At 39.2% G+C, this 23,972-nt stretch overlaps 2 protein-coding genes across 2 annotated transcripts; both read right to left on the bottom strand.

Moving 5' to 3' along the window:
• Positions 1-792: 792 nt before the first annotated feature.
• On the bottom strand, positions 793-1,737 carry OR4D6 (olfactory receptor family 4 subfamily D member 6). The gene has a single exon (XM_522012.7). It carries the CDS (start codon positions 1,735-1,737, stop codon positions 793-795), a length of 945 nt encoding a protein of 314 aa, XP_522012.5.
• A 5,586-nt stretch (positions 1,738-7,323) lies between these two features.
• On the bottom strand, positions 7,324-22,209 carry OR5A1 (olfactory receptor family 5 subfamily A member 1). The gene is made up of 2 exons (XM_054661743.2): positions 21,854-22,209; positions 7,324-15,552 (listed from the first exon to the last, which is right to left on the bottom strand). Exon 2 carries the CDS (start codon positions 15,517-15,519, stop codon positions 14,572-14,574), a length of 948 nt encoding a protein of 315 aa, XP_054517718.1. The 5' UTR covers positions 15,520-15,552; positions 21,854-22,209; the 3' UTR covers positions 7,324-14,571.
• Between the last annotated feature and the right edge of the window lie 1,763 nt (positions 22,210-23,972).

Here is a 23,972-nt window from a genome sequence, read left to right as displayed (position 1 = left end):
AGGAGATTGGGACCATCCTGGCTAAAATGGTGAAACTCCATCCCTACTAAAAATACAAAAAATTAGCCGGGCGTCATGGCGGGCGCCTGTAGTCCCAGCTACTCAGGAGGCTGAGGCAGGAGATTGGCGTGAACCCAGGAGGCGGAGTTTGCAGTGAGCCAAGATCGCGCCACTGCACTCCAGCCTGGGCAACAGAGCAAGACTCCGTCTCAAAAAAATAAAATAAAATAAAATAAAATAAAATAAAATAAAATAAAATCAAGTGATTTCAATAATTGACTGGATATAGCAGAGTCACCAGAGAAAGCATATATGAAATAAATGTGTCTATATTCTGTGTATATGCACATTTAAGAAGAGAGGGGTAGGTAATAGGGAATGTTGATTGAATACCTGATTAATGCCAGGAGCAGTACTAACCTTCACAACTATCATCCTCACAGCATTGATCACATTTCATTCTTTTGACAAACTTGTGAGCAAGTAATGATATTTCCATATTACAGGTGCTAAAAGTGAGATAAGTGTTGGTATGAGTCACAGATAACACCAAAAAGCATTTAGGGTATTGATTTCAACCTTATACCCTCTTCTTCTCCTGAGTCCACAAGCTCGATAGCTCACATTGTTTAATCTCATTTCTTCTTTTTGTTTGTATACTTCCGCTAATAGAATCGAGCGGCTATGAAGATATACAATGAAGTAGTGGAAGAAGAGCTAGCTACCTGTTACTCTTAGGCTAGCATTTTGAGAAAACTAAGTCAGACAGACTTCCACTCTCCATCTGACTGCTCACCCCCATTTTCTGATCTCAGAAGGCCCAAGTCTCCTCTGCAGCCTCTGCATGGTTGACTTCATCTCTTGATTTCTCAGGGAATAGATGATGGGGTTCAGCATGGGGGTAATGACCGTGTTATTAATGGATATGATTGTGTCCATGGGCAGCGTCATGAAGGGCCGGCAGTAGATGTAAACACATGGCACGAAGTGAAGAGTCACCACCAGCATGTGGGACGTGCACGTGGAGAGGGCCTTGTTCCGCCCCTCCCCAGAGTGGGATCTCAGCATCACCAGAATGACAGTGTAGGAGCCCAGGAGCAGGAGGAACCAGAGCAGGGTCACCAGTCCGTTGTTAGAGATCATGAAAAGCTCCAAAGCAAAGGTGTCACTGCAGGCCAGTTTTACCACCTGGAGCACATCACAGTAGAAGGCATCCAGTGTGTTGGGGCCACAGAAGGGGAGTGGAAGCATCAGAATTACCTGGACGATTGAATGCAAACCACCACTCACCCAAGAAGCCACCACCAAGGCCACCCACACCTCTTTCCTCATCATGGTCACATAGTGCAGGGGCTTGGCGATTGCAAGGTATCTGTCATAGGCCATCACAGAGAGGAAAAAAATATCTGCCCCACCAGCAAAGTGGAAGAAAAAGATCTGTGCCATGCAGCCATTGTAGGAGATGGTTTTCCTGTCTGATAAAAGATCCACCAGGAACTTGGGGACGGTGATAGATGAAAAAACGATGTCCAGGACTGATTTGTTCCGCAGGAGAAGGTACATAGGAGTGTGTAGGCAGGACTCACAGGTAATAGTGACCACAATGAGTGCATTTCCCAGGACTGTTGCTACATACACAGCAAAGAAGACCACAAACAAGAAAAACTCCAGCTCTCGGGAACGTGTAAGTTCCAGGAAGAAAAACTCCTTCACATTAGTGTGGTTGATCTGGTCCATGATGGGGATGACTCTCTTCCAGGTCCTACCTTTGGTGAAGATATGTTAGAACTTGGATTATGGCGACATGAGGTGGCAAAATCATTGATCACATACTGCTCTCAAGCATCCAGGTCATCATGACTACACAGAAAAACTGGGCCAGTCTTCCCTTTGTGGTCTGGAAATTCTTCTTTCATATGGTTCTTCTTTCTTATTGTAAATACCTTGGGTTAACAGGAAAAAACCATCACATGTCTGTATCCTCACTCTGACCGGAGAGAGATGGATGGACTGTGGCCGTTTGCCTATGCTTTACCAAAGGCTTTCACCTGCAATAGCTCATACTGATTTCAATTCTCATGAAGTTTCTAAAGAGTCTTTAGTATGGTTATCTCCATTTTATATATGGGGAAACTGAAGCTTTACAGCAGTTAATGACTTACATCTGCATAGTCACAAAATTAGTGAATTGTAAATTGAGGATTCAAATACAAATCAATCTCCTGACTTGAGAAAGATTCCCTCCTTGACCAAATGTTGGTTAGGCTCCTCTGAGCCCTTTTCTTGACTATGACTCAACCTTGACCTTCTGTGTCTGTCTTTGCTGAGCCCAATTTTAACAGGAATCTTGCCAAGTCAGTTTAATGAGAATTCCACACCCTTGAAATCTAATCAAATTCCTCACCCCTTACCCTTTTATATATTTATTATTTTTAACCTCATCCCTCACCCTCAATATGTAAGTCCTTGGCCAGTCTTTAGCAAGAATTCTTTTATGCCAGTTTAGCAAGAACCACCCTACCTTTGATATCACTTCTTAGTAATTTTCAATCCACTGACCTCCCTCACTCTGCTCATTGCTTATAAATCTTCACTTGTTTTCGCTATATTTCGAGTTGAGCTCAATCTTTTTCTTCTATTGCAAGAGTTTTAAATGAAATCTATCTTCCTGTCTTTATTAATTGTCTGGTGAATAATTTTTCTTTAACATAACAGTCTCCAGAGGTTTTTCCACTGTACAACTCTGAGAAATCAGAGAGTCTGGGGCTTACTTTGGCTTACCAGAATTCTAGTGTGTATATAAGGCTTAAACAGTTTATTAAGTAGTTTGACTACCTAATCCTCATCTCATCCCTTATAAAAAGAGAAGGGTCAGGCCCTCATAAGTACTCCTCTTTGGCACTCTGGGAAGCCTGGACCTTGCTATTGACACACAGGGCTCTTTGTATAGAGCCACAATCATTGTTCAGGGCATGTTTTAGTATCACAGAAAAACTGATCATTAGAGCGTCACAGGACTTCAGAGATAAATTAGTCTAATGTTTCTTACTTTAGGAGTGACTAGAGAAGGACATTTATTTTCTTCAGAATCAGAGTTTGAATTGGTGAAATATAGAGAACTGTAAACAGGTTTGTTGACTCAAATTCCAGGGATATTCTACTATTGCTATATAATAGCAATTTACTATATTAATACTTCTTTTTCCCAAATCAGAAATTCAGTCATGTGAGGACAAACTTCTTTCAGTAAGAATATCTGTATGAACCAGGTGCAGTGGCTAATGCCTGTAATCCCAGCACTTTGGGAGGTCAAGGCAGGCAGATTGCTTGAGTTCAGGAGTTTGAGACCAGCCAGGACAATAGTGAGACCCTGTCTTAACAACAACAACAAATTAAAAAAAAATTAGCCAGGCATGGTGGTGTGCACCTGCAGTCCCAGCTACTCAGGAGGCTGAAGTGGGGGGATCGCTTGAGCCCAGGAATTCGAGGCTGCAGTGAGCTATGATTGTGCCATTGTACTGCAGCCTGGGTGACAGAGCAAGTCCCTGTCTCTACAAAACAACAACCCTGCCCCTAAACCATTTGATACAGCAGGCATGTGAAACAAAAGAATATCTGTATGTCCCAAGGACTCATATTCTAGATGATTTTAAAAAATTTAAGGGGCCGGGTGCGGTGGCTCACGCCTGTAATCCCAGCACTTTGGGAGGACGAGGCAGGCGGATCACGAGGTCAGGAGATCGAGACCATCCTGACTAACATGGTGAAACCCCGTCTCTACTAAAAATACAAAAAATTAGCCAGGTGTGGTGGTGGGCGCCTGTAGTCCCAGCTACTCGGGAGGCTGAGGCAGGAGAATGGTGTGAACCTGGGAGGCAAAGTGTGCAGTGAGCCAAGATTGCGCCACTGCACTCCAGCCTGGGCGACGGAGTGATACTCTGCCTCAAAAAAAAAAGAAAAAAAATTTAAATAATTGAGATGACCAAAATCTAATTCAACAATAAAAAGTAGGCAATTGGCATTGGAAAAAAACGTAGTTATGTCTGAAAAAGATAGGAAAAGAAAGAAGACAGTATACCAGATGAAAAAAGGATACAGCATTTTCCCTGAAATAAAAGCAAAAGAAAGTATTCCATAAGAAACATAGTTCTTAATTTTTCTCATTTCAGTTCTCTTACAGTTGAGTGTATTTTATAGTTTAGTTTGAGGGGTTAGAACATACAGAATTCCTCTTAAACAAAAATCTTGTGATCTTCTTAGATCCCTGATGCTTCCACCATTAGAATAATTTCATTCCTGTGGAAGTGAGTTGCCTCTTTTATTTTTATTTATTTATTTTTAATTAAAAAACTTTTTACAGTCTTTTAAAAATTGCGCATATTTAAGATATACAGCCCAAAAGAAATCTTACTTTAATATGCCAGCATCCAGTAACACACTAACTGGTACAATGTATTTGGAATTATGTTATTGCCTTTTATTAGAGTGTCTACAAGGAAGAGCATCCATCTTTGGATTGTACTCAGGCCAAGATCTATTTAGTTCTTCCCAGGAGACTCCAAAGAAGACATTTATCCTAGACCCAAGTGCAAGGCAGAGCTCCCGTGGGACATCAATGTGCGTTCTTTTTTGAGGCAATAAGAATTGTGTAACTGACTGCATATCTTTGTGTGTGTGTGTGTGTGTTTTTAAGACAGAGTCTTGCTCTGTTGCCCAGGCTGGAGTGCAGTGGTGCGATCTTGGCTGACTGCAACCTCCGCCTCCCAGTTCAAGCAATTCTCCTGCTTCATCCTCCCGAGTAGCTGGGATTGCAGGCACGCGCCACCATGCCCGGCTAATTTCTGTGTTTTTAATAGAGACAGGGTTTTGCAATGTTGGCCAGGCTGGTCTGGAATTCCTGACCTCAGGGGATCTACCCACTTCAGCCTCCCAAAGTGCTGGGATTACAGGCGTGAGCCACCGCGCCAGGCCCTGACTATGTATCTTTGCTTTGGCTTTCATACATTCAAAAACATATGAGTGACTTAATTTTCTACTCCATAATTTTTCACATGTAGCCTCTTAACAGTTCCTTACTTACATTCTATTGTTTTACTGTATGTAGTTCTTTGTTATTGCTGCAAGATCTCCCTGATCCCTTGTGGAATGTGATGGGAAATACATTGGTTACTAAGGTAGAGACAGGTTTTCATAGGTATGTGGGAATCAGGCAGGTGAAGAATAAGCGTCAGTCATGATGGCTAAAATGGAACGAGACACCAGCCAGGAGAGCACAGCAGTTTGGGATTCAGGACTTAAGATAGAAAGTATGGAAACCAGGGTGAGTGGGTGGCACTTCGAGTCAGGCTTGTAGAATGTACAGGAAGTGAGGGGCTACAAAAGCCATACCTTGATCTCTTCAGTTGCCTAGTCGGTCCCTGATTAGTATTTTTGAATAATCCTGCACTTAACATTTTGTAAATGCATTTTCATGTGCATCTATGATTTCTTTTTAAGATACATTCCCAGAAATGAACTTACTAGTTCAAATGGCACGTTAGTTTTCTAATTTTAACTGATGATAAAGGTATTGTAAATAGCTGCCGCACAGCAAAAGAAACGACCAACAGAGTAAACAGACAACCTGAAGAATGGAAGAAAATTTTTTGCAAACTATGCATCCAACAAAGGTCTAATATCCAGCTTCTATAAGGAACTTAAATAAATTTACAAGAAAAAACCAAACAACTCCATAAAAAAACAGGCAAATACGTGAACAGACACTTTTCAAAAGAGGACGCACATGCAGCCAACAATCATGTGAAAAAGAGCTAAACATTACTGATCATTACAGAAATGCAAATCAAAACCACAATGAAACACTACCTAATACCAGTCAGAATGGCTACTATTAAAACGTCAAAAAATAACAGATGTTGGCAAGGTTGTGGAGAAAAAGCATGCTTATAAACTGTTGGTGGGAATGTAAATTAGTTCAGCCATTGTGGAAGACAGCGTGGCGATTTCTCAAAGATCTAAAGACAGAAATACCATTCCATCCAGCAATTCTATTACTAGGTATACACCCAAAGAAATATAAATCATCATATTGTAAACACATGCACGTGTATGTTCACTGCAACACTATTCACAATAGCAAAGACATGGAATCAACCTAAATGCCCATCAATGATAGATTGAGTTAAGAAAATGTGGTACATATACACCATGGATTACTATGCAGCTATAAAAAAGAATGAGATCATGTCCTTTGCAGAGACATGGGTGGAACTGGAGCCCATTATCCTTAGCAAACTAACACAGGAAGAGAAGAACCAAATACTGCATGTTTTCACTTATGAGTGGGAGCTAAATGATGAGAACACAGGAACACACAGAGGGGAACAACACATACTGGGGCCTTTTGGAGAGTGGAGGGTGGGAGGAGAGAGACGATCAGGAAAAATAATTAATGGACACTAGGCTTAATACCTTGGTGATGAAATAATCTGTACAACAAGTTTACCTATGTGACAAACCTGCACTTACACCCCTGAACTTAAAATAAAAGTGAAAAAAAAAAAAAACAAAAAAAGAAACAGACTGGGTGTGGTGGCTCACACCTTTAATCCCAGCAATTTGGGAGATGGAGGTGGGCAGATCACTTGAGGCCAGGAGTTTGAGACCAGCCTGAAACCCTGTCTCTACAAAAAATATTAGCTGGGCCTGGTGGTGGTGTATGCTGTAGTCTCAGATATGCAGGAGGCCGAACTGGGCAGATCAATTCTGCCTGGGACATCGAAACTCTTCAGTGAACTGTGATTGCACCACTGTACTCCAGTCTGGGTCATGGAGCAAGAACCTGTCTCCAAAAAAAAAAAAAAAAGGACACAGCCCAATTCTAATTGTGTTTGAATGTTTAATTTCTTTTTATATATAGATACCATGAGTTGAAATAAATTGCAACACTCTTTAACTTCTTACAGAAATGGAAGACAAGAAGATTTTATCACCTTAATAATATAAATACCAAAATATAAAACAATTAAAATATTAGAATAAAACTTAGATAAGTGTTTTCATAATTTTTGGAGTAGAGGAACATTACACCAATAATTATTATATTTGACTAAGTAAAAATATAAAACTTTTACATTTTAAAAGCATTATAAATAAGCCTAAAACTATAAATAAAAAACTTGGGAAAATATATAAAAAAATGTAAAACAAGCTTAACATCTTTGATATATAAAGAACTCTTATAAATCTGTAAGACACAGACATTTTGATACTTTAAAACAAAAATGAGTCATGATTCACAGAAAAATACAGTTGGTTAGCACACATGTGAAAAGACAGTCAATCAACTATTGATCAGATAAATATATTAGGAGGCCAAGGCGGAAGGATCTCTTGAGCTCATGAGTTTGAGACCAGCCTGGGCAACATAGGAAGATCCTGTCTCTATTAAAAAAGGGAAAGAAAGAAAGAAAAAAGGAAATACAAATTAAATTACAATGAGGTATCATTTCTCATCTAGAAGATTAACCCATGTTGAAAAGTCCACTGTTGGCATAGATGTGGGGAAAGTGACACTTTCATATGATTAATAGGAGTGCACACATGGGCAGCATTTCTGGGGTCATTCTGGAAATATGTGTCAAAATGTAAAATGTACAAACCCCGTGACTCAAAATTTCTACTTTAGGAATTTATGCTAAAGAGTTAATAAACCAAATGTTTAATGTCCTAAATATAAACAAAGCTCATCACATTGCTGTTTCAAATAGTAGAAATTAGAATTTAAGTTAGCGTCTGATATAGAAAATTTGTTCAATAAATATGGCACAATAGTACAATTAAGTATTTGCAGACATTCAAAGTGATAACGTAGAATTGTACTTTTAAACATGGAAAGATTTCTTTTTAGTGACAGATTAAAACACTGAATATGTCACGTGATGTTATTTTTGGGAAAAATATCTACATGGCTAGAAGTCTGAAAAGATGTATTAATATATCACAACAGTAGTAGCCATTATCTGTTGGTAATTGGATTTTGGCATTTTTATTTTAAAAAGACGTTCTGTTGTGTCTAGTTAAAAAAATGATTTTAAATGGCTTCTGATTATGAAAATCAGAAAAAGTATTATACCTATTTACAATTTGAAGTAAAAAGTTCTCCATTAATTTGAGCTCTGATATTATGTACCTTGTATTTTTCTTTTTTTTGTTTTTAAAATTGTTCTAAGAAGCTGACTTATTATGGAAAAGGGTGTGTGGGAAAGACAGCTCTAATTTTTCTTTTGGTGTGTTATGGCTCCATGAGGCATTGGCTGGAGGCACCCAGAGGAGAATCTGGATTCAGCCAACTCAGGTCTCTGGGATCTGAGGTCAAATCTACTTACTGTTGACTTCTCTTTCAGATTAACATTATTCCACCTACTCTTCTGGTCAATCACCTTAGAAGGTTCTGGACTATCAGGCTCAATGTGAGGTCAGGATCAAACGATAGCCTTTCTATTTTGTAACCTCAGGGTTGCATGATTGAACATAGAATTAGCTTGTTTAAAAGAGCACAGCCTTCGAAGTCAGGTTCCAGTATTTTAAACTGTGGCTCTTGTGACCTGGAGCAAGTTAACCTTTATGAACCCCAGGACCTTATTCCATGAAATGGGGAACATACACCTTTGCATAGTGAGGTTTGCTTGTGATAATCTAGCACTTTTTACTCCTTGCCTTTATGGGTCTATGTGTGTCTGCCTTTTCCTCCAAATGTAAACTCCCTGAAGGCAAGGATTTCTTTTGTCACTATTGTATCCCCAGCTCCTACCTGGAACATAGCAGTTATTCAATAATTCTTTTTGAAGATGAATGAACAAAGGGGTGTCCATTTGCAACTCCTGATGTGCAGTAGTTCCCCAACAAGTATTTGTTTTCCTTTACGCCATTTTCAGCCTCATCTTACATCCCCTATTCACTTATGTTGCTGTATAAGTCAATTAAATGGCTTAATGCATATGAGAGAATACTGTAAACTTCAAAGCATTATACAAATGTAAGGTATTAATATTATCATAATCCTAATATCATTATATAGTTGTCTTTTTGCTGCCATCTAACTTTTAATCACCTTTTAAGAAAGAGATCATGCTAGTTTTTTTTTTTTTTACACATGGTAGGGGCTTAGTAATGTTTATGGAATGAGTTTTAATTTTTGAAAAATTACCTTATTTGAATGTGTCTTAGGAAGCCCAGTATTTTAGGTTAGAGGTAGGAGATCTTAATCAGCCTGAGGCTTTTAGTTCAAGATGACATATACTTCCAGAATTGCAAATGGACATTTTGCCTTTCAGAGACACTATTGAAATCATAAGTTTGTAGGTGTGCAAAATTTTCAGGACGCCCTCACCTACCTTTGCATTGGTAAAGTGAGCCTGACAACTTCCCCATCATCACTGCTCTGCCCTTCTTCACCCAAACACATGAACAGTTTACACTGTTCCTAACTGATGCTGAATAAGAAGTATACTATTATGATTAGCATAGGGAGTAATATTGGATATTTGTAGGAAATATATTTTCAGTGGAGAAGTTGGCAGTTGCAGATGCAATGGGAGTTGTTAAAAAGTTACTAAGCAACACGTGTGCATGTTTTTTCTCTCCTTTTCACACACACACACACACCCATTATGATAGCACATCTAATAAGGAGGTGATGAAACTGTGTACAGGGAAGTCTGAGGAATCTCCAAAGGCCCCTTCTCTAAATTATATCAACATCAAATTTGATGCAAAGTCCTTGTATGATAACGATTACAGCAATTTCATCAACAATATTATAGTTCAAGAGTCAATTTCATGTGACAATGGTTACAATTTGGGTCACATAATTGATTTTTTTCCAACAGATTATAATAATTGACCAAAAATGCATATTTATTGCGTTTTGTATATCAGGCAGTTCTAGATGCTGAGAATATATTTGTGAAGAGACAGATGTGACCCCACCCTCAAGCATGAACTTACAACTGTGATGATTCACACCAAAGGGCAAGAATGGGGCGAGATTGGCCCAGGGATTTAGTGAGGTCCAGGGAGTCTGGGAATGCTTCCTTGGGGGAAGTGGCATTTGATAATAACAGGAATCCCTGGTATTTATATAATGTTTTAAATTTTTTCTAAGAGATTTCTAAAAATCAATTTTCTTTTTTTGGGCTCATAATAATCCTGTAAGATCCAAGCATTGGATGAGACCAACGTCATCATAAAGAGGCCTTGACTGAGACCTGGAGATACTGACAAATTGGATTCCACTAGATGAGGCTCCTGGTCTAGTGGCCCCTCATAGTCATGGATGGAACTTCAGTTTAGGACTTCTTAGAGGATCAGGGTGAAGTAACCTTAAAGATCTTAGTATGTGTATGGGGAGTTCCTTCCCTTTTCCTCCTGTTTTCCTGGAGAGGGACTTACGCTGAAATGGCATGCAGGTTTTGTGCCTCCTCCTTCACTCAGTCCTTTCTAGGAAGGTAGGAGTGATGTAAAGCAAGCTTGCACAACCCACAGCCCGTGGGCTTCATGCGGCCCAGGACGGCTTTGAATGTGGACCAATACAAATTTGTAAACTTCCTTAAAACATTAAGAGTTTTTTTGTGATTTTTTTTAAAGCTCATCAGCTATCATTAGTGTGTTTTTTTGTGTGGCCCAAGACAAATTCTTCCAATGTTGCCCAGGGAAGCCAAAAGATTGGACACCCCTGATTTAAAGGAGTGGTGAATCTGGGAAAAAAATTAGGCAGGAGAACTTGGCCTTCTGATCTTCCTTCTCTTTCTTTGGGATCTGTCTCCCTGCAGGGAGCATGTAGTCTGATTTTCTCTCATCTACGCAATTAGTGCAACAGGGCAAGCCTGCTTCTCCTGGGTTAGCCTGTCTAATTCTGGTGTACACTGTGGGGCAGCCATAGGACCAGATCAAAGCCATGTCCTCCAACAGAACATTATCTGTCGATTTAACATTATTAAACTGATATTTTGATTTTTGTCTCCCTGCCTCCTGCTGTTCTCTACTACCCAATAATGCCTGAAGAAGCTAATGATGTAACTGCAACCAAATAGGGGTGAGGATCAGACAATCTCTCCTCATATTCTTTCTTGAATTTCCCTTGTAATGGTAAAATGCCTGTAAATTTTTGATTCATTTGCTGATATTTCTGTAAAGCAAGTATCCCTTAATATACAGATATACTGTCAACTTTTCATTCCTAAAATTTTACTGGCCTAATTGTTGCAGTTTCATACACCAGCCTGACCCCAGTGGCAGTTGTTCTGTAGTTCTAGGCATAGCTGTGGCCTCTGCTTCTGGGCCTACATTTTGGAAGATGTGCAATAGAAAAATGGAGGCATGGGATACTTCCAGTAGACAGAAATGAGAGGCATATGTTGAGTTTCTCTAGTATTTTCCCTGGGTGGTATATTTGGCTGCCACTATAAAACCTCCCCACTTCAACCGAATCAGGGGCCCACTTGGGGGAAATGTCACAAAGTGTTTATGAGTTTAGTCTCAGGAGCCATGCTGAGTCAGCTTCCACTCAATGGCTGTGTCAATAGGGATTCAATGGCTTAACATGTATGAAATGTTCAGAATAGAACTTGAAATTTAGTAAGCACTCAGCAAATTTCAACTCTCTCTCTCTGAGTACCTGTATATATGATTTGTAGGAGTCATTCTACGTTTTATTGGCCGTGGATGGGAATGAATTTAGAGGATGAAGAACCCAGGAAACCTGAGAAGGGATCTCTGCTTTCCTATGCATTGTTTATGTTCTTCCAGATATGGAGGAAATAATTAATTCTGTTATATGAACAATCAAATCAAATATCTACTTATCCAATTGACCTACATCAATGGAAAAGTGAATGCGTTACAAGTAGCCAGAGAGAGAGATTTACCAGCAGAAATAGTTGTGTGGGACAATTCCACTGTGAGTGCCTGAAATGAAAGGGTAATTATCTGGAGGTGGGAACCTGGGATATACTTCCCTGAGATGATGGCAAATAAATTACACCCAATGTGGGCTGCAAGGTTTAATTTATTCAAGAGGAGAAACGGGAATTTTATAGGAGCAATGGGTTCAGATAGAAGATAGCAAGGGGAATTCAGGGTGTGGTGATCAAAAAGGACACCAAACTGTGAAATGGAGGCAGGTCCTGAACTGGTAAAGGAATGGCATGGTTAAAATCAAGGAGCTAGTATAGTCAAGACAATCCTAAGCAAAAAGAACAAAGCCGGAGGCATTACACTCCCTGACTTCAAACTATACTACAAGTCTATGGTAACCAAAACAACATGGTACTTGTACAAAAACAGACACGTAGACCAATAGAACACAATAGAGATCTCAGAAATAAGACTGCACATCTACAACCATTGAATCTTTGACAAACCTGATAAAGACAAGCAATGGGGAAAGGATTCCCTATTTAATAAATGGTGCTGGGAAAACTGGCTAGCCATATACAGAAAATTGAAAATGGACCAGTTCCTTAAACTTTATACAAAAATTAACTCAAGATGGATTAAAGATTTAAATGTAAAGCCCCAAACTATAAAAATCCTAGAAGAAAATCTAGGCAATGCCATTTAGGACATAGGCACCGGCAAAGATTTCATGATGAAAACGTCAAAAGCAATTGCAACAAAAGCAAACATTGGCAAATGGGATCTAATTAAACTAAAGAGATTCTGCAAAAGAAGCTATCATTAGAATGAACAGACAACCTACAGAATGGGAGAAAATTTTTGCAATCTATCTATCTGACAAAGGTAACTTAAACAAATTTACAAGAAAAAAACAAACAACCCTATCTAAAAGTGGGCAAATGACATGAACAGACACTTCTCAAAAGAAGACATTTGTATGGCCAACAAACATATGAAAAAAAGCTCAACATCACTAATTATTAGAGAAATGCAAATAAAAAATCACAATGAGATACCATCTTATGCTAGTCAGAATGGCAATTATTAAAAAGTCAAGAAACAACAGATGCTGGCGAGGCTGTGGAGAAATAGGAACGCTTTTATACTGTTGGTGGGAAAGTAAATTAGTTCAACCATTGTGGAAGACAGTGTAGTGAGTCCTCAAAGACCTAGAAATGGAAATATCATTTGACCCAGCAATCTTATTACTGGGTATATATCCAAAGGAATATAAATAATTCTATTATAAATATACATGCATGTATATGTTCATTGCAGCACTATTCACAATAGCAAAGACATGGAATCAACCCAAATTCCCATCAATGAGAGACTGGATAAAGAAAATATGGTACATCTATACCATGGAATACTATGCAGCCATAAAAGGAAGGAATTAGTGTTCTTTGCAGGGACATGGATAGAGCTGGAAGCCATTATCCTCAGCAAACTAACCCAAGAACAGATAACCAAATATCCAGTGTTCTCACTTGTAAGTAAGAGTTAAACAATGAGAACACATGGACACAGAGAGGGGAACAATGCACATTGGGGCCTGTCAGGAGGCAGGGAGGAGGGAGAGCATCGGGATAAATAGCTAACGGATGTGGGGCTTAATACCTAGGTGATGGGTGGATAGGTGCAGCAAATCACCGTGACATATGTTTACCTATGTAACAAACCTGCACATCCTGCATATGTATCCCAGAACTTAAAATAAAATGAAATAAAATAAAATTAAAAGAAAAAAATACAACATTTAGTGAAATATTAAAGAAAAATCAAGGAGGTACTGACTGATAGGCAGTTTAGGGGACTGAGACTGAGAAAAGAAGAGTATTGGTATGACACCATTGGACTCAAATTTCCCAGCCCTTACATAGCTGAGAAAGAGAGAAATGGCAGCCAAGGGGAATGTCCTTCAGCATTTGCTTAGCAAATTACTCAGTAGCCATAATTGGAATTCAACAGGGAGATCCTAGAGAGGGCATTTGATGAGGTAGGCATCTTGTTTTTCTAATTTACCTTAACTACACATAGTGTATCTTTTCAGATTCTGCCATATGCCAGTAACAAGAGTTATATACTTGTACTACTTTTGGGCTATTTTTTTGTTGAATGTGGAGTGCAGCGTTTGGGCAGAACGTGGGCTCTGGAGTCAGGAAGACCTTGGTGTGAATGAGAGTTCTGCCTCTTCCTTGGTGACCCTGAGCAAGTTAATTTTCCTTGCTGACACACTGTTTCCTTATTTTGTAACATACAGATAGTTCATTGTGTATTTTAGTACTGCAATGAGTATTTAATTAAATAACTTTTGTGCCTGGTACATACTAAGGGCCCAATAAAGGCTAGTTATTGTGATTATTGTGAAAATAGGTTATCCTGGGGAGGTTCTTTTTTTTTTTTTTTTCTGAAGAAATTCCTTCCCTTTTTGGCTATCTATGGCACAGTCAGTAGACAAGTGACCATGAGGAAGGGTGAGAGGAATCTGGAGGGAAGAGTCTCCACAAATGAGAGCACCAAATATCTCCCTTGCCTGAGGCAGAGGTGGAGGTGAAGGCTTGGATCGTTTAATTCTCCAGCAGTTTGGATAAATAAGTTTCTACGCATGACCTAAGAAAACACTTTCTTCCTTTCCAACACCTTCCACAGGGCATCCTTGATCTCTTTGTTCCTCAAACTGTAAATGAGAGGGTTCAGCATGGGGATCACCAATGAATAGAAAACAGACACCACCTTGTTCCTGCCTAGTAAGTAGCTGGAGCTGGGTCGCAAGTATACGAAAAGGGCTGTCCCAAACAGCAGAGTCACCACCATCAGATGCGAGGCACATGTGTTGCAGGCTTTCCATCGGCCCTCTGCTGAAGGGATCTTCAGGACAGCAGACACTATGTAACCACAGGAGATAAGGAGTTGGAGGAACGATGTTCCTCCGACAGTGACCACCACGAGGAAATTCACCACTTGAATGAGGAAGGTGTCAGAGCAAGACAGAGCCAGGACTGGTGGGAGGTCACAGAAGAAGTGGTTGATGATGTTGGGTCCGCAAAAGTGAAGCCTAAATATGGAGCTGGCCTGGATCAGGGAGCTCAGGAAGCCACCAACATATGCCCCAACCACCATGCGTGTACAGAGGCCCTGGGTCATGATAGTGGGGTAGAGAAGGGGGCTGGAGATGGCTGCATATCGGTCGTATGCCATAGCAGTCAGGAGGAGGCACTCGGACAGACCCATGCCGACAAAGAAAAAAAACTGAGCAGCACAGCCCACAAATGATATGGTCTTCTGCTCCCAGAAGAAGTCAGTGAGCATCTTGGGAGCCACAGCAGAAGAGTAGCAGATGTCAATGAAAGATAAGTTGCTTAGGAAGAAGTACATGGGTGTGTGCAGATGGGTGTCACCTCTGATCAGAAAAATGAGGGCCAGGTTCCAGGCCAGGGTCGTAAGATAGATGCCCAGGAAGGTCACAAAGAGGAGGGCCTGGAGTTCTGGATGGTCTGTGAATCCCAGGAGGATGAACATGGTCACTGATGAGCTGTTCCAGGCTTTGGTTATGGACATGCTTCCCGTGGACCACAAGGACAAGATGCAGACCTGGGATAGTAATGACAGTCCACATTACAGGTGGTATTAGCAAATAACTACAAAATGCTTGAGGGAGGGCAGAGGATTACAGGTTACAGCTTTATGCAAAGACTCTCTTTCTCTTTCTCAGTCTCAATCTCAGTCTCTCTCTCTCAAAGAAGGGAGTTGCAGTCATCATCTTAAATATTTAGGTAGTATAGTGTAGTTGATAATGAATCTAACTTTTGAACCCAAAATCCCTGGGATCAACTCCTGCCTCCACCATTTTGGGTGAGATAGCTAACATCTCTGGCTTCAGTTTATTTATCCTTAAAACTGGATGATAGCAATTAATTCACAGATTTGTTTTAAGTGCCTGGCACATAACAAGTGACCAGTGAGTAATTATTAGGACAGTTCTGTGTGCCTCAGGTAAGTCAGGTCATGCCTTGGAATAACTATTCATCTACTTTACCTAAGTTTCAATATTAGGAAGGAAAGATCAATGGAACTAGGTTCAGCTATGTAGTTGTGAGACGATTAATCAGATAGAATGTTTTTAATGCAAAGGATTAGGCCACATATATGTAAAAATGCTCTTAATTGTCAAATATTGGGTCCAAATATACTAATGTAGGTTGAATTTCAAATTTATCTTAGTCTGAGCATTCTGAGTTATTATTTTATTTATTTATTTCTTATTTTTTATTTTTTTTTGAGATGGAGTTTCACTCTTGTTGCCCAGGCTAGAGTGCAATGGCAGTATCTCAGGTCACCGCAACCTCCGTCTCCTGGGTTCAAGTGATTCTCCCGCTTCAGCCTCCTGAGTAGCTGGGATTACAGGCATACGCCACCATGCCTGGCTAATTTTGTATTTTAAGTAGAGACGGAGTTTCTCCATGTTGGTCAGGCTGGTCTCGAACGACCTCGGGCGATCCGCCCGCCTCAGCCTCCCAAAGTGCTGGGATTACAGGCGTGAGCCACTGCCCCTGGCCTGAGTTGTTTAGTTGTTGAGTGTGGGCTCTGGATCTAGACTGCCTGGATTTAATTCTCAGCTTCACTTAGTAGATGTGCGATGTTGACCAGGTCACTTGAACTCTCTCTGTCTGTAAAATTAGAGATAATAATAGTATTTACTTTGTTATAGGATCTAATTATCATCTATCATCTATCTATCTATCATCTATCTATCTATCTATCTATCTATCTATCTATCATCTATCTATCTATCTATCTATCCATCTTTATCTATCTGTCTGTCTATCATCTATCTACCATCTATCATCATCATCATGTATCATCTAATCTTCTTAGAACATGCCTGGCCCATAGTAACTGTTGTATAAGTATTTGTTGTTGTTGCTGTTGTTATTTTAAACCTAAGTTACAAAGTATCCTCAATCAAATTATTTGAATTTTTAGTGCATGAAGCATCTTTCAAGATCAGGGACTTGATTTTATTAAATCCACACCAGTAAGGACTCCCATTGCCCCCTCACACATCCACACTGAGTCTCAATGCACATTAATCAGAAGAGAACTGTAGTCATCAGGTCTCTGAAACTGGTAGGTTTCCCTAATCCTACAGAAAGTACCAGGAAAAATGTGGTCAGAGGGCCATGTGGCTTATGGTGAATGACCCTTAAAGGTTTGGAATATATCTTGATCCTTCTTCAGTTCTTAACCCAAATAATTTGGAAATCAATGAAATTATTTTAACTGGCTTTTAAATTAAAGAACTGTGAGATATTTTGATTAATATGATCAATATACAAATGTGAACTATTGAAACAAAAAATCATGTTCCTGATTAATAAAAAAAGGAAACTGAACATTATTATCTATCTCCTGAAATAATAACTCTTAATATTTTGGTGTATACTTTTTATGTACAAGTATATGTTTATGTGCATAGGTGTTTGTATCATAGTACACAAACCTTTGTAACTTGTATATATTATAGAACTCATTGCAAGTCAATAACTTCACAATTTGGGAAGTAATACTCTATTTGTGCCAAATTTCTCTGCTCAATTTAGGAGAGCCACTTTATTTCGACATCCTCAATTTTCACAAATCAATCCACATCTACTCATTGCCAGTTAAGGTCTCATTGACATTCTTAATATTTTTTTCCTGGAACTTGCACAGACAGATGCCCTTGAAATTGGGGCCCATTTCTCCCCTCTCAATAGTTCCTTCTACTTATTTTTCAGTGCTAAACCCCTCACATTTGGATAATGGGAGAATGTGAAGCTCCTTTTAGCTATCATCATGCTGTCATTTGTGCAGAGTTTTAGATATTCATCACATTAGTCACGCTATTGTCGGTATGACTTTAAGCTTCATCCTATATTCTAAGGTTTTGCTCCTGTTTGTGAAAGGTTTGTGAACTTTCTAGAGTCAAGAGAGGATTCTTTATCCTTCAAAGAAATAAAAGAGGAATGTGTAACAAACTTTGGCATAATCGAGAGCAGATGTAGAGTCACATGGAGAAATTGGGAGCTAAAACAAAAAGAGCTCTGTGGGAGGCCTCACACATTCCGTAGCGGTACAGCCATTTGGCAAGGTAGAAACCTGAGGTCTGTGTTATGATTCAGGGTCATCTGGGGGCACCCATTCAGGTTAGAAGAAAGGGGAGTGGGAGAAGGTAGTGGTTTGATCCTGGGTAGGCTTTAGAAAAAGACTGGTTCTAATTCTGACTCTGCCACTTGCCAGCTGTGGGATGTTGGGCAACTCATTTAGCCTTTCTGAATTTCAATTTCCTCATTTGTAAAATGGGAATAACAGTGACTACTAGCCAGGTGTGGTGGTTTATGCCCACAATCCTAGCACTTTGGGAAGCAGAGGCTGGAGGATTGCTTGAGGCCAGGAGCTCGAGACCAGCCTGAGAAACATGGTGAGACCTCATCTCTACAAATAAAAATAAAAATGAAAAAATTGGTAGGGTATGGTGGCATACAGCTGTGGTCCCAGCTACCAGGAGGCTGAGGTGGGAGGATTGCTTGAGCCCACAAGGTTGAGGCTGCAGTTAGTTGTGATCATGCCACTACACTCCAGCCTAGGTGACAAAGGGAGACCTTGTCTCAAAACAACAATAAAACAAACAGCAACTACTTAACAGAGCTTGAAAATTGCTTAAGATAATGTATAAAGGGATCACGGTGGGTCTTGAGATAGAATGTTTGCTTAATAAACTGGGAATGTGATTGTTATCAGCAGCAACTATTCCTTAAAATATTATTGATAGAACCGACCATTAATTTTGAAACCCTTCCTCCTTATGTAATAGGTTGAAGTATGCTTATGTTAGAGAAATAAGAAGTTCACTAATGGACCATGCAGATTTGTAAGAAGTGTTTACGAGTGAGGTTGAGGAACTTAATGATTGGAGTCTGATGGGTTAATTGAGTCTGTTTTGAATATTGTCATCAGGAGGGAGAAATTTTGTATTTAAGGATGAGATTTCCCAGCCCCAGAAACAGAAAGTGGAGCTGGACAAATTGAAACAAAAGGAAAAGCATATGTAGAGTTTCATTCCCACATATGGATGCCCTGCAGCTTATTTTAGAACATTAGAGAGAAAGTATCTTAAGGGTTGTATGGAGTGCTTTATGGCATGGAACTCTGTCATGAAGAGGTACTTCTTCCCTTGAGAGGGAAAGGAAGTTTTATTCACTCTTGCAGCAAACTTGGGGAGCCTGGACTCCCTACAATTCTATGATATAATCAACACCAGGTATAATCAACACCAGGTCTATTTTACAGAGCTGAAGAGGAAGAGTCTGAGAGGCTCAGTGACCTCATTAGACTCATAGATGCAGTTCCAGCATCTTTGTGAACTACACTATCCTTGACTGACACGGGAAGATAATAATACAGTAAAACCAAGCACCTAGCACAGACCTTTGCACATAGAAGATACTGGATAATTGATGGGGACTCGTAGAGTTGATTTATGATTCTGTTCATTTTCCATCAAATATATCTGGAAGAAGTGTTAAACTTTGTAACAAAATTTGCCTCATTTGAGCTTCACAGACACAGTTGGTGATGGAGGAAAACATGGAATGATAAGGACCTCAGCCAAATTGTGGAGTTGGAGGTGTTCTGTGATTTCCCCGCCAATCCTGATCTGGTGTCCTTCACTTCATAATGCCATTTTCCTCTCATCCCTGCCAGTGCCTGGTGCCCTCAAGATACTGCTCTTCCAGGTCTTTCTTTTATCTGAATGTACAAATGATTGATGAAATGAGGAGTTCCTCTCAATGTAAGGTGACAATGCTAAAGGGGTCAAGACTTTAATTCAAGAATTAAGATTCAGATGGTATCATTCATAGCATTAGTGAGAAAAGAGAAGGAGAGTTTTGGAGTTTAGAGGCCTCTGCAGTGTTTGGAAAATCTGCTATGTAAAGTGTGTCTGGATTACAGGCCTTCTAAATTACTTTTTGGATTGCTTACTAATAATTGAGGCTGTGTGTAAGGGCATAGAAGTTCCTTCAGAAATGTCATTCCCTTTTAATCATCTTGGTAGTTGCAAGGGCTCAAATGTACTTCAGGAAGCTCATCACGGGAGCAGTAGAGAAGAACCAATATTGGGCTGTGATTTCAGAATCAGGCTCTTAAATGCCTCACTCAGATTATCACGGTGAGCAAATTTCCCTCCTTAGAGTAACCTTGGTTTTTGAAAAGATTGGTTTCATATTTGTTCTACCTTAGCATCTAATAGTATGCTGGGTTTACTGTTCACAAAATTTGTAATGAACAATTAATGCATTTATAAAGCTAATAATTCATCATGATTTTCTGAAGACTTAAAAAAAATGCTACTGAACATTTAATAGTCAACTGATTACCAGTTGAAGAGACCATGTGTCTCTTTTAGCTCTCTTTTAGTAATATGTCCCATTTAAGACAATATAGAATAGTGTATTAGGCCGTTTTTCAGGACTACCCGAGGCTGGATAATTTATAAAGAAAAGAGGTTTAATTGGCTCACCGTTCGGCAGACAGTACAAGAAGTGTGGCGCTGGCATCTGCTTCTGGTGAGGGCTGCAGGAAGCTTATAATCATGGCGGAAGGTGAAGGGGGAGTAGACATCTCATATGGTGAGAGCAGACGCGAGAGAGAGAGCAACAGAAAGGGGCCAGGCTCTTTAAACAACCAGCTGTTGCCTGAATTCACTAATCACCAAGGGGATAGCACTACCCCATTCATGAAGCATCCGCCCCATGGGCCAATCACCTCCTACCAGGCCCCGCCTCCAACAATGGGGATTACATTTCAACATGAGATTTGGAGGGAAGAAACACTCAAACTATATCAAACAGGGTCCAGCTTATCGTATACAACAATTAATAAAACACTGCACTGGGAAAATTATTCAACTGATAAATCAAGAGCATAGAATTATCTGAGACAGACAACAAACTTGTATGTAAATCCTAAATTTCTGCATGTTATCTGGAATTTCAATTTTGAATTGGAGAAAGCTCAAATATGAAAAGAATAATGTACATTTAAAAAACTTTGGCAAAAAAATCTGTAAATTCAAAGTTTCCATATTCTACTTAAGTACTTAAATGACAGCAGAGAATGCTTCAAAACAAAATAGTATACAGCAGACTTCTTGAAAAGTATAGTACCGAGAATAAATGAGCTATCAAGCCATGAAAAGACATGGAGGAAACTTACGTGCGTATTACTAAGTGAAATAAATCAACCTGAAAGGCTACATAGGGTATGATTCCACCTATAAGACATATTGGAAAAAGCAAAACTATGGAGACAGTAAAAAGATCAGTAGTTGCTAGGGGTCAGGGAGAGGGAAGGGTGAACAGGGAGAGCACAGAGGGTTTTTAGGACAGTGAAGCTACTATGGATGATCCTATAACAGTGGATACATGTCATCATACATTTGTCCAAACCCACGGAATACACAACACCAAGAATGAACCCAAATGTTAACTATGGATTTTGGGTGATAATAATGTGCCAATGTAGGTTCATTGATTGTAACAATGTACCACCGTGGTGGGGGAGATTGATCATGGAGGAGGCTATGCATGTGTAGGAGTAAAAGGATAAATAGGAAATCTCTGGTCAATATTGCCGTGACTCTACAATTGCTCTAAAATATAAGGTCTATTTTTTAAAAAGTACAAAAAAAGATTTGGCTGAATTTGAGGAAAGACAAAAAGCATTGAGAGGTGCAGGGAGAAAAACTAAAAGTCAAAGAACTTATTGGTTACCTATATGGGCTTGTGGATATAGGGAATTCTATCATGTGAGATTAATATGGGCATGAAGACAAAGAGCAAACTGCACTTACCCTGTTGCTCCTGCTCTGTCTGCCCTTTAGCTGATACCTGTTTTGAGTTGTTCTGCTTTGGAAGGAGTTCAGTGGCTGCTTCCAATTACCAAAGTGCTAATGAGTTTGGAGAGAGCTTGAGGCTGGTTTTTTCATCAAGGATCAAAATATCCTCTTGGTGCATAGAAGGTGTGCTTTGGGGCAGAGTAAAGGAAGAAAAAGAATATAAAGAAAGGATGGAGGTTGTAATCTTTAAGAAGCTCTTCTGGCATCAGCTAATATCTGCATTTAGGGTCATTTTGAGAAAATGTTCAAAGCTGGGGTTGGGGGTAAATTGGGGAGAAGTTTTTTTTCTTCTGTCCTTGGAGATGTTTCATTATATTTGCTCCTGAGGGTCTTTTTGAAAGGGAGGAATGTATCACCCGAACTTCACAGCTTTATGATTAATTGCTCTCTGGGGTTGTCTAGAACGCAAACTCTAAAAGCTCCAAAACTGATGCTTATTAAACTCCATCCCAGTGGCTAGGGCCTCCAATCCCCCAAGGCCAATCAAGATATTTTCTGGTAGTACCTGACGAAAAAACTCAGGATAGCAGTGGAACATAAGGATAGATTAAACACCACTCCACAAAATAAAGCAAAATTGCCTATCTATAAATACATATTTATTGACTCTATTCCATTACTTAGTAGAACCTATTTGGCCAGAAGTATGTTAAAAGGATGGGACCTTAACCTTCCTGAGCTCCTACTATGTGCTAAGCACTATACTATGTGCCTTATGTGTGTTAACTCACTAAGTTCTCCCAAATTCCCCGTGCAGAGGAGGAAACTGAAATTCAGAGAAGCTAAATAAATTGATCGAAATTTTATGCTAGTAAGGGATTGATCTGGTATTTGAACTCTGTGTAATACCAAACACTGCATATAAATATATGACACATGCACTTATTTTGAAACTCACATAAATGTGTTGATATGGTCAATCATACCCCTCAATTCATAAATCCATTTTCTTTCCACAGAAACCTACTATCTTCCTCCAGGAAAGAGACATTAGAAATAGGGCATTTTTTTCTTAAAACATTTTAAAAAACTTATTCTGCTATGGAATATAAAGGTGTAATATAAAGATGTAGAACTTTTATTCTATGGAGAGCTACATACAAATAAAAAGTAATATGGGGCCACACATTTAACAAAATCAAGCCATTAGTACATGTGCTTTCAGGTGGAGGGGAAAAAGTAAAATATTTGATTCTCTTGTTTCTTAAGCTGAGAACATGGAACTTCGGTCTTTTCAAAGTAGCTACAATAAACAGTGGATGACTGATCTCAATTCCACGGCTACTTAAAGGAGAGAAAGCTATCCAACCAGGCAGAGAAAAAAATGGTTGGAGAGTAGAATTCAAAGGAAAAACATGGATAAGGGAGAAATTATTCGTTCGTGCATTCCTTAAGTATGTATGTATTTATTTATTGAGAGTTAGGTCTCTTTGTTTATTTATTTATTTAAATTGACAAATGCCAAATTGTATATATTTATGTTATATAACATAATGTTTTGATATATGTATACATAGAAGAATTATTAAATCAAGCAAATTAACATATCCATCAGCTCACCTACTTATGATTTTTCTGATGAGAACATTTTAAAATCTACTTTTTCGGTGATTTTCAAGTATACTACACACATTATCATTAATTATAGTCACCATGCTGTACAACAAAGCTCCAAAATTTATTTCTCCTGTCTAACTGAAACTTTGTACCTTTTAAGTGACATCTCCCTGCTCCCCCTTCCCCTGCCCCTGAGAGCCACCATTCTACTCTCTGCTTCTATGAGTTCAGTTTTTTTTAGATTTCACATAATTGAGGGCATACAGTATTTGTCTTTCTGTGCCAGGTTTATTTCACTTGCCATAATGCCCTCCGGGTTTATTCATGTTGTAGCAAATGACAAGATTTTCTTTTCTTTGAAGGCAGAATAGTGTATATATACTATATATTCTTTAGCCATTCATCCATTAATGGACATTTAGCTTGATTTCATATTATGGCTATGGTGAATAGTGCTGCAATAAACATGAGAGTGCAGTTATCTCTTTGACATATTGATTTCATTATTTTTGGATAT

The sequence above is a fragment of the Pan troglodytes genome, chromosome 9 (genome assembly GCF_028858775.2).
Source record: "Pan troglodytes isolate AG18354 chromosome 9, NHGRI_mPanTro3-v2.0_pri, whole genome shotgun sequence".
Classification (NCBI taxonomy): Eukaryota; Metazoa; Chordata; class Mammalia; order Primates; family Hominidae; genus Pan; species Pan troglodytes.
The sequence above is the reverse complement of the archived record's forward strand: the minus strand, read 5'-3'. Positions and strand labels throughout refer to the sequence as shown.

Bases quoted from the DNA above. Each gene is read 5' to 3' on its own strand.
- OR5A1 (XM_054661743.2), bottom strand. From the start codon at position 15,519: ATGTCCATAACCAAAGCCTGGAACAGCTCATCAGTGACCATGTTCATC.
- OR4D6 (XM_522012.7), bottom strand. From the start codon at position 1,737: ATGGACCAGATCAACCACACTAATGTGAAGGAGTTTTTCTTCCTGGAA.